Here is a 16,314-nt window from a genome sequence, read left to right as displayed (position 1 = left end):
TTTGTAGTATGTGACAGAATCTCTTCCCAAAGACACTGTCAGCTGTCTTTAAAAATACTTACTGGCATATCTCAGCAGAAGAACACAAGTGAAAGTTGATTTAAGAGTTGCCAACTCTGGCTCAGGGTTTATTTTATATTCAAGTTACATAGCCAAGTTTTGTCAAGACATCAAATCCAGAACAAGCTCCAGCTCCAGGCACTTGAGTGTTTTATTTAGATCAGCAGAGGCTAGCTCAGCCCAGCTGCAGGAATTAGACAGGGCTTTCAGTCCTTGCAGCACCAGCCCAGCATTGCACCTTCCAGCCAGCTTTTCTTTGAGGGCTCTCTCACAGCCCAGAACTGCTCTGAGCAGTGGGGATTTCCAAAAATGTCTCTTCTCTGTGCTCCAAGATCCCACCTTGGCCTTACAGCTTAAGAAAAGTGCCAAAGGCATCTGGCCAAGGAATGGTCAGGTCCATAGACTATTTGCTATGGAAGACAGTGGTCCTAACTCATGGTGTTATCCCATTAATCCCACTGCAAACTGGTTCCAAAAGCCTCTTGACAGAGCAGCATCTCTGGCTGGTGGAGATAAGGTTATGTGACCTGAAAGCCTGGGGAACAGGGCTCTGCCCCTGCTCCCAGCCAGCTGCCCTTGGCTTCGGCAGTGAGGCTCAGCCTTCACACCTTCAACATGAGCAACAAGGGAGAAGGTGTGAAGACATCCAGCCAGGGGAAACTTTTCCCACCCAGGGGAACCTCTTCCTACCCAGAAGCCTGAGCTGCCACATGGGCAATTCCCACAGCCAAATCCCAGAGCCCTCCCCCTTGCTCTCTGCTCTGCACAGACACATCTATCTTTGGCAGTGTAAGCATGGGGTCAGGGAACAGGCTGTAGGAAATGCCATCACTACTGGACCTGTCCCCATGAATCTGAGTGGGAGATATGCCCTATCTAGGTATGGCAGAGCTTTTGGCTGTGCTGACTGGGGCCCAAATGAGCTGGGATCAATGTCTCCCACCCCTGGGGGTGCAATCAGGCAGGAAAAGGCTCCTGCTTGCTATAGGAAGGCAGCACCACAGCTGGTCTGGGTAGCAAAGCATTTGGGGAAGATGCCAGTCTTGCCATTGCAGCGTCCTTCCAGCCAGTCCTTGTTCACTGGAAAACATAAAAGAGCAGGAATGAGCCCTGGCCCATATGAGTGGGGTTTAGTGACAGTTTTCATGGCTGGAATTTAACTCTGCGCAAAACCCAGTGGAAGCCTGTAACTCCTGGGAGTATGAACCCGAGACAGCACTGGAGAGGCCACATTTTCCCTGGTGCCTCCCCACAGCAGACTCCAAGAGCCTGGCCCAGCAGCCGGACTGGAGAGCTACCTTCAGAGAGGATATCCAGCACATCTCCCTTGCTGAACTCCAGGTCCCCTGGTCCCTGTGCCAGATAAGAGTGCTGAGCCAGCATCTGGTAGAGAACTGGTCTGCCCGAGTGGGAGTCCGAATCCTGCAGGAAAACACCAGCATGGAGGTTGCAAAGCAAAGCAGAGACTGGAGCCCACCCCAGCAGAGATATTTTCCCAGCCCACGCACCTGGCAGCAGAGTGTCAGCCTGCCGTCCGTCAGCTGCTGCCACACCTTCCCCAGGTCTTCCTGTCCTGACACTGTCCCCAGCTCTGTGCCATCCAGGAGCCTGTAGCTGCAAGGGTTCATTAATATTGAGCAAATAATCTCCTTTACAGCCAAACTTGGAGGCAAGCCCAGCCCTCTGCCATCCTCAATCTTCACAGTCCCATTTGCAGACCAGCTCTAAGCTTGTCCCCTTGCACAGTGACATGGGGCTACCCCACATGGTCAGCAGGCAGAAATGGCACTTTGGGGAGTGACACTGTCACATCCTCACACACGAACTTGAGGGAAAGATCCTAAACTCTCTTGATGCCACTGTGTGCCCCAAGGGGTGTCACAATCAGGGAGACCTCACCCCAGGATCTTCTGCCTGAGTCCCAGATTGCTCTGCATTGATCCTTGTTACTGCAAATGCTGAGCTGAGTGGGACAAAATCCAATCTGCAGCAGCTGCATCTACACAGTTTTTCCTTCTGTTCTCTCTTTTTTTTGACCATGGTACAGTTTCCTAGGAAAAAATCCTTTAGACTTCCAAGGCCTATACAATTACAGAGTCATAGAATGGTTTAGCTTGGAAGGCCCCTAAATATAATTTAGCTTCAACCCCTTGCCATGGGCAGAGAATCTTTCACTACACCAGGTTGCTCCAAGCCCCATCCAATCAGGCTGTGAACAGTTCCAGGGATGAGGAATCCATAATCTCTGGGGCAACCTGTGCCAGTGGCCTCACCCCTCTTATATTAAAGAGTTTCTTCTTAATATCCCACCCAACCCTGCCCTCTGTCAGTTTGAAGCCATTCCCCCTTGCCCTGTGACTCCATGCCTTTGTCAAAAGTCTCTCTCCAGCCCTCCCTGAGCCCTTTATGTACTGGGAGGGGATTACAAGAGGAACAGCATGTGCTTCCCCATGGGGGTCATGCGGCTGTCTAACCCAAAGGCCACGGTGAGGTTTGCCCTCTAGGCAGACTGTGTGCTCACATCTTTGCAGGATCCAGGGTTTTGGCCCCAGACAAACATTCCCAGGAGCCCAGAGGCAGTTGGGTGTGCATGTCCGGAGGGAAATGGCTGCTGCCCCATCACACCCCAGAGCCCCGTACCTGAGTGTGCCCCGCTGTGCCTGCTCAGCCAGCCTGTCCCGCAGCAGGGCCCGCAGGGCCGGCAGGGCCGGGGCCTCGCCCGCCCGCAGCACCAGCGAGCACTCGCAGCGCAGCCGCAGCACCGCTGGCCTGGCTGCGCCCGCAGGGGCCTCCCCGCACCCCGGGGGGATCTGTGGGGAGAGTAGAGAATCAGAGCACCCTGAGCTGGAAGGGATCCACAGGGATCATGAGTGCAGACCCTGTCCCTGCCCAGACCCCCCAACAATCCCAGCCTGTCCATCCCTGGCAGCGCTGTCCAAACGCTCCTGGAGCTCTGGCAGCCTCGGGGCCGTGCCCAGTCCCTGGGGAACCTGGGCAGTGCCCAGCACCCTCTGGGGGAAGAACCCAGACTGACTATGAAGGTAATGGACTAAGAAGGACCACGACTGACTCTAACAAACCCAAGTGACAATATCTGCTCTCATACCAATAGAGGCAACATAGGCATAATCCCTGATCTCTGTGCTGCCATGTCACGGTAGAATATCATCAAAATGCAGACCTGAATTTCAAAGGGGGAACTCTATATCCAAAGCCCAGGATCAAATGCTCCTCCTGTGACCCAGTAATTCTGGTTTTGGTTCTGATTTTACAGGTACCTCCTGAACCCAAAATTATATGAGCAGGGCCCCAATTCCTCCAGCCAGCTGGAGAGGAACAGCCACATTCCTCTGTTGTGTTGCCTTCTGGCTGAACTACACCTGAAAAAATTACCCCAAAAGCCCTAAAAAGAGGGATGGCAGAGCTGGTGGTGTCCCCAGAGTGCCACAGGGCCATCACATGCAGGGAATGGCAATGACATGGGAAGTGCCTCAGAGGACAACAGGGCAAATTTGAATGAACTGTGCTATCCAGACTAATAGGGACAGAAAATGGAACACAAGAAGAGGGGGAAAGGGACAGCAGGGTGTTCAAAGAAAATCGCCTCTTGCAAAGTGGGCTGTAAAGCACGTGCACAAGAACTCTGATGCATTTGGTGCTCCTGGTGCCTCAGAGAGTAGCAACAGGTCAAGCTTGGGCTGTCTCACAAAGTGGGATGGTCACAGACTAGAAGGAAAGACCACATGGAAGCCTCTCTTTAGAGTGGAAAAGTGGTCAGAGGAAGGAGGGTTTTTTGCCAGTGATTTGGGAAATTTCGGGCAAGAATCTTTCACTTTTCCCAGCTGGTCTCCAAGGCTGTGCCAGCTTCAGCCTGTGGAATACCTTACCTTTGAGTTCATGTGCGCACTGGCATCATTGGCAGAGGCATTTTCTTCCCCAGTAGGATCTGCAGAACAGCACAAAGGCAGGGGAACAGCCCTGCAGTCAGCAGAGGCTGCAGTGGGGCCACCACCCCCTCACAGCCCCTAAAGAGCCGGGTTTGGGCACATCTTCACCCACTAATCCCAATCACCCAGGAATTACCTGGCTTCTGCTTCACATGGAGGCAGCTGGGAGGCACCTGGGCAGGAGGAAGGGGAATCCCAGTGTTGATCTTCTGCAACAGAACAGCATCAGAAAGGAGAAGGCAGAAAACACGGGAGCCTGGGCAAGGCTGGTGCGTGACAGGCTGCAGCCAGCTATAGATTTGTGGGTGTAACCCCAGAAAGAGCCCCAGGGAGAGCTGCTCACTGAAAGGCTGGATGAGGTAGAGCATTCAGGGTCTTGTGGGCAGAGGTCTGAGGACACTTCCCTGTCCCCCTGTTCCCTGCCAGGTTGGTGCTGGAACAGAAGGAGGCTGCTCACACTGCGCTGAGGGCTCTCCCCACCTGGGCTGGTTCATGGTGATACATCCATGGTGCAAATGCCCAAGTGTGTACCAGGGATTTATTTGGAGGGGAAAAAATGACCAAAAAAATCATAGCGACATAAGAACACCCATGTGCTTGAAAACTTCCTCACAGGAAATAGGGGGGTGCAGCTGCACCCTTCCACACTGGGTTCACATGGAAAATGGTTGGGATAACGTCTGGCTACACCTGTGGTGGAGATGGGAGACGAAGGGATTTTTCCTATTCCTAACTCTTCTGTTGTTCCTATTCAGAGCACTCACTTCCACTCAAATATATGTCTTGGTCTCTCCCTCCCCCTGGTTGCAGGGTTGCCAGCTCACCCATTTATCCATTCTTGAGGCAGGCTCCAGGAGAGAGCTCGGGATGTGCAGCTTCTGCAGAGAGACACGGAGCAGAGCAGGGTGAGAGAGGAGCCCAGCGACCCAGCACTGCCTGTCACCCTATGGCCACACGAATGTGCCCGGGGTCACCCCCAGCCACCCAAGTGCCCAGTGCTCACAAACTGCTGGACAAAATCCAGTGGTCCTTCTGCAGCTTTTCCTGCTGGGAGCAGAGCTGCTGCTGGAGTGGCTGCAGTGGAACAGGCCAAACACCCACCAAATCCCCTGCTCCCAAAACAGATGCTCAGGCAAAGAGCAGCAAGGATGCCCAGGGATACCAGTCCAGCAGTGCTTCTGTGTCTTCTGACAATCACTGCTGCTCATTTCAACTGTGCATTGCAATTTTTTGCTTACAATCTTTTTTTTTTTTTTTTTTCTGTTGAGAGTTTATTTTTATTGTTCCTACATTGAATTTCACCTGCCATTTCACTTAGCACATCCAAATACTCGAGTAACTGTTCCTGTTAGCTCCAGATGCTTCAGGGTCTCCGCTTATTTCTGTATCACTTAGGAATATGCTAAGTGCTTATGTCACAGAGGATTTGCTGTGGGGACATTCTTTCTTTTTAGAAATGAAAGGAAGAAAAACCAAACTTTTAATTCTGTACTTTTACCAGTCCTCAGAGCACTGTCTCTCTTGCTCAAACACCTCACTGGTTTATACCGGTCTTATGAAGAATCCTTTTAGAAATACATCCACTGAACCTAATCCAGGTGTACAATGGATCTTTCAAAAACTGAAGTAGACAGGTGAGAAATGGCTTCCGGCAACAAAAGATTTTCCATGTTGTGTTTACACTGTAGCTCCCTGGCTTGCAGGAAGATGTCAGATTTGCTGGGCTCTAAGTCCTTAGGACTTCTCTAGAATCCTTCATAAAATCTGCCTATACAGCTGAAACCCTTCCCAAAGTTCACTGAACAGAGGCACTACAGACAGGTATGGACCAGCCCATCTCCTGAGCTCCATCAGAGCTCTCAGGTTATAAACTCTGCTCTGAATGGTGATCCTTGGTGAGGTCTGCTGTCCTACAACTCCCTGATAGGATACGCTATGCTGGAGAGCACAACAGCCATCCTTGTGGATCTAGAGGGGAATGGCAGAGGCTGGTGAGAGCCCAGCAAATCTGGGCAGTGTGGAAAGGAGCTCCTGAGAACTGTGCTCAGAGGGGGTTGGGGCCAAGCCCTGCCCACGGGGCCGTGTCCCTGCCCACAGGGCCGTGTCCCTACCCACGGGGCTGTCTCTCACCTGCCCATCGTGTATGGCCGTGGCCCAGCCGTCTGCTGTCCTGCTCAGCACAAACAGGAGGCTCCCAGCCGGCACCTCTGTCCCCGCTGGCTCCTCGGGCAGGTACCGGGACAGCACTTGGTGGTAGCCGGACTCGGCATCCCTGTGGGAGAAGAGAGGAGAGTGCTGCACCAGCCGGAGATTCTGCTGGCCCTGAGCCATCACAATGCACCGACCCCAATGGCACGGGCTGGGAGGTGCGTGTGTTGCCAAACCGTGATTTCCATTGCTGCTTTTTGGTCCAGCTGGCAACACTTGGGAAACACTGATTTGCCAAATGCAGCTGCATTTTCATTGTACTGATAGACACTGTCAAGATCAAAACAATTATTCAACATAGCCCTGAAGTACTGCTGGTGCAATATCACCACAACTATGGGGGTTGAACATGATTTTGACTCTGGACATTTGGGCTGGTAGCGAGCATTCAGAATTGTCCTGGGAATTAATATGGGAAAGCTGAGCATCCTCTGCCACGACCTGGGCAAGTCCCACAGCCTCTGTCTGCTTCCATTCCCCAGGCATGCCACGATCCATGCCTGTCTCCCAAGGCTACTGAATCGAGTCCTGCAAACTGCCCAGAGGTTCTCGCAGAGATGCTAGGGACCTGCAGTGTCCTTTGCACCCACAGAAGCCTTTGTGTGTTTGTGATTCACTCCACCCTTGGTGAAAAGTGGGTGTGGATCACCCGGAGTTTTCATACAAAGACTCCGGAGAACAAAAAGCTTTCTGAACAGTAGTGAGGGAAGGGTAAAACCAAGGTGGGACTGAACACTCACCGAAGAGCATCGGCATTGGGTTCATAAAAGCCCTGTTTCTGTGGGAGAAACAACAGATCTGTTTGTAACAGTCCCTCCTACAGCAGCAGTGCCACCTCACCTCCTGACTGTGCTATTTCATCTCTACTCTTGACCCCATTTGTTGTTCCACACCACCCAGAAAAAGTCTGCTGCTCCACACCTTACCAGTGTACCTTCTCTTCCTTCCCCTCCCTCTTTATCTCATCAGGAAGTACAGTAATTTCACGATTACAAGCCGCACCGTTTTGACTAAAATTTTGCTCACACAAGAAATGCGGCTTACACTCAGGAGTGGCTAATATGTGAATAATTTTCCGACATTTTCAACCCTGGAAGTGCAAACTGAGGTGCTGAGTCGAGCAACCTGCCAGTAAAACCCGGCTTTACCCGATTGTTACACATTGGTTACTCTGTTGCGCAGCGGGTGGAGCTGGGCTTTGTGCAGGCAGCGCGGGGGGTGGGGAAGGCAGGGGGTTCCCGTCCCCGCCTGCCGGCGCCGTGGGTGCCGGCGGGCTCCGTGCCCCCCTGCCACCGCAGCCCAGTGCCAGGCCGGGGTGAGTGAGCCCAGCGGCGGCCGGCCCCGAGTGGCCCCGTCCTCACAGCCCCAGCTGAGCCAGTAAACCCCGCCATGCCGCGTTTCTGTTACTATTTGGCAACTTTGTTGTACGCGGGTCCTCGCTGCTAACGACAGAGTGGCTTACAATCAGGTGCGGCTTGTGTATGGACAAAGAACGAAATGTTTGCCAACACCTGGCGATGCGGCTTATAGTCAGTGCGGCGTGTAATTGTGAAATTACTGTAATACAATCTCTTCCTCCTCCCCTGGTTGCAAGAAACTCCCAGCATAGGACGAGGCAGCTGTGCTCACACTGACACATTTACTGAAGTGATGAGCAGAGACAGGCTGAGCACAGCAAAGCACTGCTGTTTTGACATGGTGAAGAGCCAAAAATGCATCTTTAAAGGGCAGAAGAGTCTTATCACCAAGTCCCTTACAGCCAGTGCTAAGCCTGGCTTTGAACATCCCCATGGATCCAAGCTGGTATTACAATGATTTTACCAAGAGTCCGCTCCTCCCCTGATAGTTTGGATCTGAGCCCCTTTCTGGAGCTCCACGACAGCTCCATTCCTCCTTTCACAGCCCTGTCCTGCTCACCTGAGGCCTGAGAGGCTCAAAGCCTATGTACTCATCGTTGGGAATGATGGATGAGATCACCTGTTGGAAACAAAGTAATGAGTAAATCTAGGCTGGACAAAGACACCTCCAAACTTCATCCAAGATTATCTCTCAGACCCATTTCCTCCTGGCATCCCAAGGTCAGGCAAAATGTGGAGCTGTGCACACAGTGGAAGAGGCAGAGCTGGATTCCCAAGACAGCTTCAACCATTTGTGTCCCAGTTTTTTAGACTTTCCAAGGTTTCTTTAAAAGTATGTGTATTATTTTCTTTTATTTGTTTTGGAGCTCTCTGTTCTGATTGTAATGGTCACAGAAGGGGTCAGAGAAATTCTCTGCTGCCTTGTATTATGGGATGTAAAAAAGCATTTGTGCCCCAAGTGTCCACTTGTCCCCCTGGGAATGAAGGACAGAGAATGAATTTTCTTAAAAAGTCATTGTCAGCAAAAGGGTAACCATGGGTTCCCAGAGTACCTGCTCAGCCCTGTCAGACTTTAAAGCGACAAGGATTGGGAAGGTATTTTAGTAGCAAAGTGCATTTTTTGGTAGAAGAGGTGGCAATTATAACAAATTTTGGCTTCTATGTCCTGACTGCCTGGACTGGCTGCAAGCTCTGCCCATCCTGCTCTGGGTCTCTGCACAGCATTGGTCTCTGGAGATGGTAGAGGCAGGATTTTTTTCCTGTTGCTGTTAATTGTGACAATTATGTGCCTGTTACCTTGGGTTTACCCAGGAAATCTTTTGAATCCAGCTGTTCAACTTCCTTCTTTCGTGGTCTGAAAAGTTCCCTGAGAGGAACCAGCATGGGCTCTAAAAACAGGTGGTCCTGGGGTGGAGAAAGCCAGTAAAGGAAAAGCCATCAATTCACATTGAATGAAACATCAGAATGAAACTGAAAAGCAAATACAGCTTAGGTGTGCAAGAGCAGCTCCAGGAAGATACTGGGGCAAAATTTCAGCTGTGAATTTGACAAAGGTCACTCAGGCATGAGCAAACTGAGAGCTCAGCAGTCCTTCCCCAGTGCGGAGGCAAGGACTGACACTGCTGGCATGGGGTGGTTGTGAAGGGGGGCAGTACAGGAAGGTTTATCAAACAAATTTTCCAAATAGCTTTTCCGTTTGACTTCAGGTGTTTTCTGTTCAGCCACTGAGTAGCATGCTAATAGCAAATATAAATAATACACTGGAAAAGAACAAATGCCAAAAGATGCCAAAAGATATGATGAGATTACACACAAAGTATGAATTGCTTCTAAAATATGAAGGTAGCAAACTAATGAATCCTTCAGGAAGAGTAAATCAGAGATCTGCAAATGTTTCCAGATCATAAAGGAGTTTAACAGGAAACTTTTACTTAGAAGCAGCCCTGGAAATACTTTCACACCCTACTTAAGTTCTAAAAGTGATTGACATTAATATCTGAGCTGCCACAAATTGTTCCTGAGGCCAAAAGGACTCAAAAAAAGCCAGTCAGTGCCAGCAAAAGGAAGTCTCTCCAGACCTGTAGAGGTTCTGCACTTGAAACACTGCACAAGGCAATGGGTTTTGGAGGACAAGTACAAACAGAACTGAGCTCCTGAATATGAGGAACCAGGAAGCCCTGTCCCCAGCCTCAGAGGTCATCCCCAAACCCTCCACTATGGTGTTTCTGGGCAGTGAAGGACCTGGGGGTGACAGAGTTCCTTGATCAATGGTTTGGCAGAGCATCAAGAAAATGGCTTAGACTGTGCTAGCAGGTGGTCAAGCAGGTGGGTGGATGGCAGGAATATGCAGGTGTCAGGAACACTCAGACAACTTTTAGCACACATCACTGAGCTGGAACTCACAGAGGTGACCTTACCTGCACCCGCTCAAGGGCCAGCTCTAGGATTGCTCTTCTTCTTTCAGGTCTCCACACAACAGCCTTCTCTAGGGTGATTCTGGCCTCCTGCCACTGCTGCAGGTGGCACTGCACTGCTGCAGTGCTGTACAGCACCTGGAGTGGGCACAGGGAAGGGACTCAGAGGGCCAGGACCAAGGAACACCCAACACATCCTCCTGAACTCAGCCAAGATACAGACACAGGCACTAAAACACCAAAAATTCAGCAACAGAAGAGATACTCTGAGCAGCATAGCTGGGAAAATTTCACCATCAGAAAGGAAAAATAGAAGCTTGGGTGTGCTGGAGCTTCTGGTCAAGGTGAGGAGAGACATGGGGACAGATGGTGAAGACTCTGGTACCACATTGTTTATATCTGAACCTTGCTGCATCCAAAAGGAAGCTTTTCTTTGGTTTCTTTCTGCATGCAACTAGGTAATGATTTTTGTGATCCTGACTCCCTGTCACTGCAAAATAACTGAAACTATTTCATGTTGTAGTGAGCTGTGAATTGCAAACTGTCAGCTGTAGTTGTCACCCTTCAGTAGCATGTCAGTCTGGTACTGGGGAAGTGTAGGCTGTGGGAGTGTTGCAGACAGGATGCTGGGGAGCTGTAGTCTATACTGAGAGTGGGAGATCTCTCCCTGCCACTAGCCAGCACTCAGTGTGTTGGAAAGCTGCTGGGCCACAGGCAGAGCACTGTCAGACAGCTCATCTCCTGTGATAGGGTTATCAGCTGGGAATTGAGGTGTGTACCTGGCTGCACACCCTGCTCAGGACAAGGCTGGAGCTCATAGGATGCTTTTCCTTTACTTCTTAATCATGGCAGTAGAAGACTGTTTGGGATTGTGGGGAATGGCAACTCTGAACATGTACAGGAACTTCAGGGACAGGCCCTCTTGGGAGGCAAGGCAGCGGTTCTCAGTCAGAAGGGTCACAGCCTCGCAAGGAGTAAATATTTCTGGGTTTTCAAACCATGCATGTATCTGTCACGAGAAGATCAGCTGCAGCATGTGAGAGGCCATGCATGAGCAAGCTGATGGCACGATTCTGCTGGAGGATGATGTTTGTGTATTTTGAAAAATGAGCTCTGGGTGAGAATGAGATACAGCTGAATCAGGATGCTGATCCCAAGTCTGGAGGGCCGCACAGTGCCAGCACATGTCCTAGTGATACTTGGAGTGAGGAGTCATGTGTTCACACCAGGAAGGGCCCCAGCCTCCCCAGCCTCCTGAGCCCTGTCCCTTTCGCAGGGAACTGCTCATTCCCAAGAAAAGGCAGCGCAGTGGCACTGAAGCTGTTAAAGCCAGGGAGGTTTGGGTAATGCCACAGATGCCAAGAATAGCTTCCTCCTGCCAGGTACAAGGTGCATGAAAATTGCCTGAGATGCTTGACTGGAGTTACACAATGACTCCTAGCTCTCACGGAAGTAAGGAGTTAAATCCTCTTTCCTGTATCTGCTTTTCAATCTGTGCATGTGGACTCAGAGAAACCAAAATGAACCTTTCCAGTAAGGACAGTTTCTAGGAATCCTTTACATATGTCCAAATATTACAAACATTTACCATCAGTTCAGCCTTTGAGGTTCCTTGAACAGGATGTGGCAGGTTGGATCTGTGTGACAGTAAGAGGTGAAGGATGAAGCACTGCAAATACAGCCTGCACACAGGGTGCAAGTTCAGGCACTGAGGGAATATTAGATCAGTTACTGCAGTTGGAAATAGGTTTTCATGCACCTGAATTTCCTAGAGTCTGCATTATGCGTCAGCTCTGTTCTCATCTGTCAATGTTTCAATCTCTTTCCGCTCTGAGACCTGAGGAGTTCACTGACCTACGTGTGTATTTACATCCAAGTGTAAATATTACATGGAATTCCAGACTGGTTTGGGTTGGGAAGGACCTTAAAGCTCCCAGTTCCACCCCTGCCACAGGCAGGGATATCTTCTATAGATCAGGCTGCTCCAAGCCCTGCCCAGCCTGGCCTTGGACACTTCCAAGGATGGGGCAGCCACCACTTCGTCTACATATAAAGAAAGTAAAAACCCCTCAATACAGAAATTCCTGTGCACCTGTTCTGAACAATTTTACTTTTCAAACTGGATAATTTGCTAAACTTTCCAGAGATTATGTTGGTTAACAACTGTTATGATTAAGTTACTTTAAACAAAGTGCAAACAGAATATTTTTACAGTCTGAATGTACTTCCTTGAAAAAGTCTGGGGTCAAATGCCTGCTACTGACACCCCCAACAGTGAGGAAGGATTGCTGAGCCAGGCTGAGCCTTACCTCCCAGGCATGGAGGACGTGCCTCAGCCCCAGCTGCTTGTAATCGATGAAGGGGTTTTGTCTTAGGTGACTGAAGGCCATGTGATAGTCAGAGAGAGCTTCTTCATACCTGCAACACAGAGGTGACACAAGAAACTGTGCCTAAAATAGCTGGAGACTGTTTAAGAAGCTTAAAAATCACACTAGCAAATAATATGTATTCTGCTGCACCAGAGATGTGTCATCTTTGTAAAAAACAAAGATTACCCACTGCTGGGAGCTCCCTGCCTGTCTCAGGAGGATCAAGGGCTGGGAACTCGGCTGATGGGGACAAGGGAGGGCACACACATGGCCAGAGCATTGGAATTGGGAAACCCAACATTTAGAACTTCAACATTTAGGAATTCAGAGAACCTCTGAGAATAAGGAGGGAATTAGTCTGAATTTACACCAGTTATGCAAATGAAATCCAATCAGGTGCTCACTGAGGCTGCACATGGTGAAAGGAAGGGCTGTGCAGTGGGCATCTGACCAAGAGAAGGTGCCCAGGAGGATGTGGGTGGGTGGGAGCAGCTTCAGATGAAGGAAGAAGCCCTGGGGTGCTGGAGGCCATCAGCTGGAGGCAACTGTCAGCTGTGCTGACCCTGCAGTGAGTGTGCTTGGGGCACATTTACTTCTGCTGGTAGTGGAGCAGCTCTAGAGAGCCCTGTCTGGGGCTCCACCAGCCCCAGGCACAGCCCCTCCATTGAAGCCAGAACTGCTCACTTTAACTCCCTCCCAGAGATATAAATACAGATGTAAATAAATATATAGATATAAATAAAATCATATAAATTTATATAGATTGTCTTTAGTTATATCTGTATAAATTTATATAAACATTTTGTGGAGATTAAGGTCTGGAGAATGTGGGGAAAACAACAGGAAAGAAAACTGAGCTCAAAGGTAGGACAAAATCTGTAAAATACTTCACCCAGCTCCCTGAGGAGGATGTCACTGTGATTTAACTGTGGAAACAATGAGTAATCAATCCCATGACACTTCTGGAGCAATTTCAATATTTTATCGGTGAGACTGAGATCAGGCCCCCGAAGTCTGGTGACAGGAGAGTATGCAGGCTGCATTTTTAGGAAGGCCAGACTCATGTGCGTCATGTGAAGACACATCAAGCAACACAATTTTATTTTTTAATTCCCAAAGAAAATCTGAATGGCAACATAACATTGTGGCAGCCTTGCATTGAGAAGTCTCTGTTTTTAGGGGACAGCAATGTGTTGTGTCAGCCACCCCTAGGGCCTCAGAGTTGTGCAGCTCTTCTCAGACATAAGTCTTGTTGACTTATATCTGACAGGGTTTCCAAGGCTAAAGCAGATCCTGTGAACCCTGTAAGGTTGCTGGAAGAAGTGAATTTTGCAATCAAAGAATAATTTAGATTTAGGAATAAAGCAGAACTGAAAGGAGAATCAAGACGGCAGAATCAAAGACTGCACTGTCTGTGCACCTCACTCACATTTCCAGCTGCAGGTGGACAAACCCTCTCTGGAAGTAGCCTACTGCCAGGGAATTGTCCTTCTCAATGGTTTTATTGAATGCCTGAGAAGAAAAACACAGGCACATCCCAAGGATCAGCTGTGATCTGTCCTGTCAGTGCCTGGGCGCACACACCCAGCCAGACACATCCCAGCTGCCCTCATAGAGGCAATCCATGAGCTCCTGCCCAGCTCCCAGAGCCCAGACACAGCTCCTGGTCATCCCCCAGGTCTTGGCTCTGTGTGAGCTGAGCTTCAGGCTTTTACCCCTCCTTGCTACTGGACATAAATGAGCTACATCTTAAAATGAAGCAGAATTGGCCAGGACAATGGGAGCAGCAGGACTGTCTAGGCTGGGGAAGGCTGAGGTGATGAAAGGGTGGAAGGGAGGAAACTGCAGGGCCTCTCACAATGGCCTCTAAGTCAGTACCTGTGCTTCAGTGCCCCAGCTAAATACAGGCAGTGCTAGCAGAGCTGGCAGCTGCTTGTAGTTCAGCATGCTGGGAGAGCCAAGAGTCCTCCTGAGGCAGCAGCAGCAGGAGTGCACCCCTTCCCTTCCTTTTCCCTTTCCTTTCCCTTTCCCTTCCCTCTGCAGACACCTCGTGGGTTTAACAACTGCTGAAAGCCCAATGCTCCCCGACCCTGCCTGCACAAGGACAGCACTGCAGGTGAAGATGACTCTCTGTGACTCCACACACACTGTGCTGGAACGTCTGCCTCACTGGGCCATAAATGAAATAACAACAACCAACCACTGATCCACAAGGAAGTAGAGCTGAGCTTCTTCCCAGTCACTGCCCCTTGGTTGGGGATCAGAAGTCTTCCCTGAGCTCTCTCCCTCATCTCCATGGCACCACTGCCATGGCTCACTACATCCCAAACAGCCACTGCCCTGCTCAGGGGCTCCACAGCGCTGCCCCAGCCTCTCCAGCACAGCCTCAGCTCTCCCTTATGCTGTTTGAGAAAAGGTTTATCTGCATCTCCTCACTGGAGATGGATGGATGGATGGATGGATGGATGGATGGATATGCAGACATGCCAGGTGCTGTCACAAAAAGGCTCTTCCTCAGGGCATCTCCTCTCCCTTCCCGAGGGCAGTGGTTTTCCAGCATGGAAGCTTTGTTCTGGCAGTCTCCACTACCAAGCAACATATTTGTAATTTCAAAATACACCATCTCACGTCTATGGAATAACTACTGGACAATCCTTTCCCTGTTTTGATTTAAATTTAAATACATTTTAAATGTATTGTGCATGTCCAGTGGGTTGAAGTCTTCACTTGGAATCAGGCAGGCTGAGCTTTAGAGCTGTGTTTTTCACATGATAATGAGCTAAGTTCACCTAAAGGACATAATTTTAAATGATTTAGCTTAAACAAAACTTAAGGTACATTGCCAGATGCAGTTTCTAGTATCTAATTGAAGTACTCTCTGTCTCCATTATCTTGTTTCAAAATGATTCTGCCCACTGATTGGGATTTTCATAGCATTTACAGAACCATGGAATCACAGAATCATTAAGATTAGAAAAGGCCTCAAAGGTCGAGTCCAACTGTTGGCCCAGCATCACCGAGTTCACCACTGAACCCTGTCACATCTGCCTTTTTAACTTCAACCTTTTTCACTTTTCTATGATTCACTCTGCTAAACCTTTTTCTCAAACCATTCACTCTCCAACATCCCTGCTCGCATTCCCGCTGGACACGCAGGACACGAAAAGCCGGATTTAAATCTAGTTTCAGCATCATTCCCTCCGAGACGGACCCTGGGGAGCCGAGCCGCCCATTCCCGGGCTCCCCCCTTTCCCCCGGGCTCGCTCACCCTCAGGGCCGCCTCGGGCCGCCCGGCCAGCAGCTGCACGCAGCCCACGTTGAAGCAGATCCTGGCCGGAGGCTCCGCGATGCCGCCGAAGGCGTCCAGGGCAGCGTCCCAGTGCCCGCGGTCCGCCGCCCGCACTGCCTCGTGCCAGCGCCGCACCAGCTCCCGGTACGCCATGGCCGGCCCGGGGCACCGGGAACGGGCCGCGCCCGCGGACCGCCCGCGCCTCACCTGCGCCGCACCTGCCGCGGCGGGGCGGGGAAGCGCGGCCACCTCCGCCCGCTCCGCTCCTCCCCTGGGCGGCGGGAGGGGACACTGAGCCCAGAATGGGACACGGACCCGGCGGGGCAGACAGGTGTGGGCGGCGGGAGGGGACGCTGAGCCCAGAATGAGACACGGACCAGGCACGGGCGGCGGCCACACCTGAGCGGGAACTGGGTGGATGCTGCCCGCAGAGGGCACCTGCCCAGCCGCCAGAAGCGAGCCCGCGGCCAGCGCTGCCGCAGCCAAAATACCTCCTTGGGAGCTTCTTTGAATAAAATGTTTAATGTAAATTTAATATAGTAGATATTCTCACGGCCATGTATGTGCGAGTTAATTACAGTACGCACGGTAGGCAGAGACGCGCCGTGCTCTGGTAAATACGGTAGAACTCCCGCCCCGCCCGCCGGGCTCTCGCGCTGCCGCGGGCGA

The 16,314-nt window shown here is 50.7% G+C and overlaps 1 protein-coding gene across 6 annotated transcripts; it reads right to left on the bottom strand.

The window, feature by feature from the left end:
* Window positions 1-95: 95 nt before the first annotated feature.
* On the bottom strand, window positions 96-16,285 carry NOXA1 (NADPH oxidase activator 1). 6 transcript variants are annotated; one of them, XM_033077655.1, is made up of 15 exons: window positions 16,233-16,285; window positions 13,786-13,868; window positions 12,297-12,405; window positions 9,991-10,125; window positions 8,870-8,977; window positions 8,133-8,192; window positions 6,956-6,993; window positions 6,138-6,279; window positions 4,832-4,885; window positions 4,144-4,216; window positions 3,948-4,006; window positions 2,701-2,870; window positions 1,569-1,674; window positions 1,359-1,482; window positions 96-1,140 (listed from the first exon to the last, which is right to left on the bottom strand). In XM_033077655.1, coding segments are annotated over exons 2-15 (1,278 nt in total). In that variant the 5' UTR covers window positions 13,788-13,868; window positions 16,233-16,285; the 3' UTR covers window positions 96-1,042. The 6 variants fall into 6 exon arrangements, with proteins under 6 accessions (XP_032933546.1, XP_032933543.1, XP_032933544.1 ...); XM_033077652.1 differs by lacking the exon at window positions 16,233-16,285 and adding an exon at window positions 15,625-15,798; XM_033077653.1 differs by lacking the exon at window positions 16,233-16,285 and adding an exon at window positions 15,625-15,798 and having other exon boundaries at window positions 4,144-4,213.
* Window positions 16,286-16,314: the final 29 nt, after the last annotated feature.

This window comes from Catharus ustulatus, chromosome 21 (assembly GCF_009819885.2).
Source record: "Catharus ustulatus isolate bCatUst1 chromosome 21, bCatUst1.pri.v2, whole genome shotgun sequence".
NCBI classification, from domain to species: Eukaryota; Metazoa; Chordata; class Aves; order Passeriformes; family Turdidae; genus Catharus; species Catharus ustulatus.
This window is presented reverse-complemented; position numbering and strand designations above follow the sequence as displayed.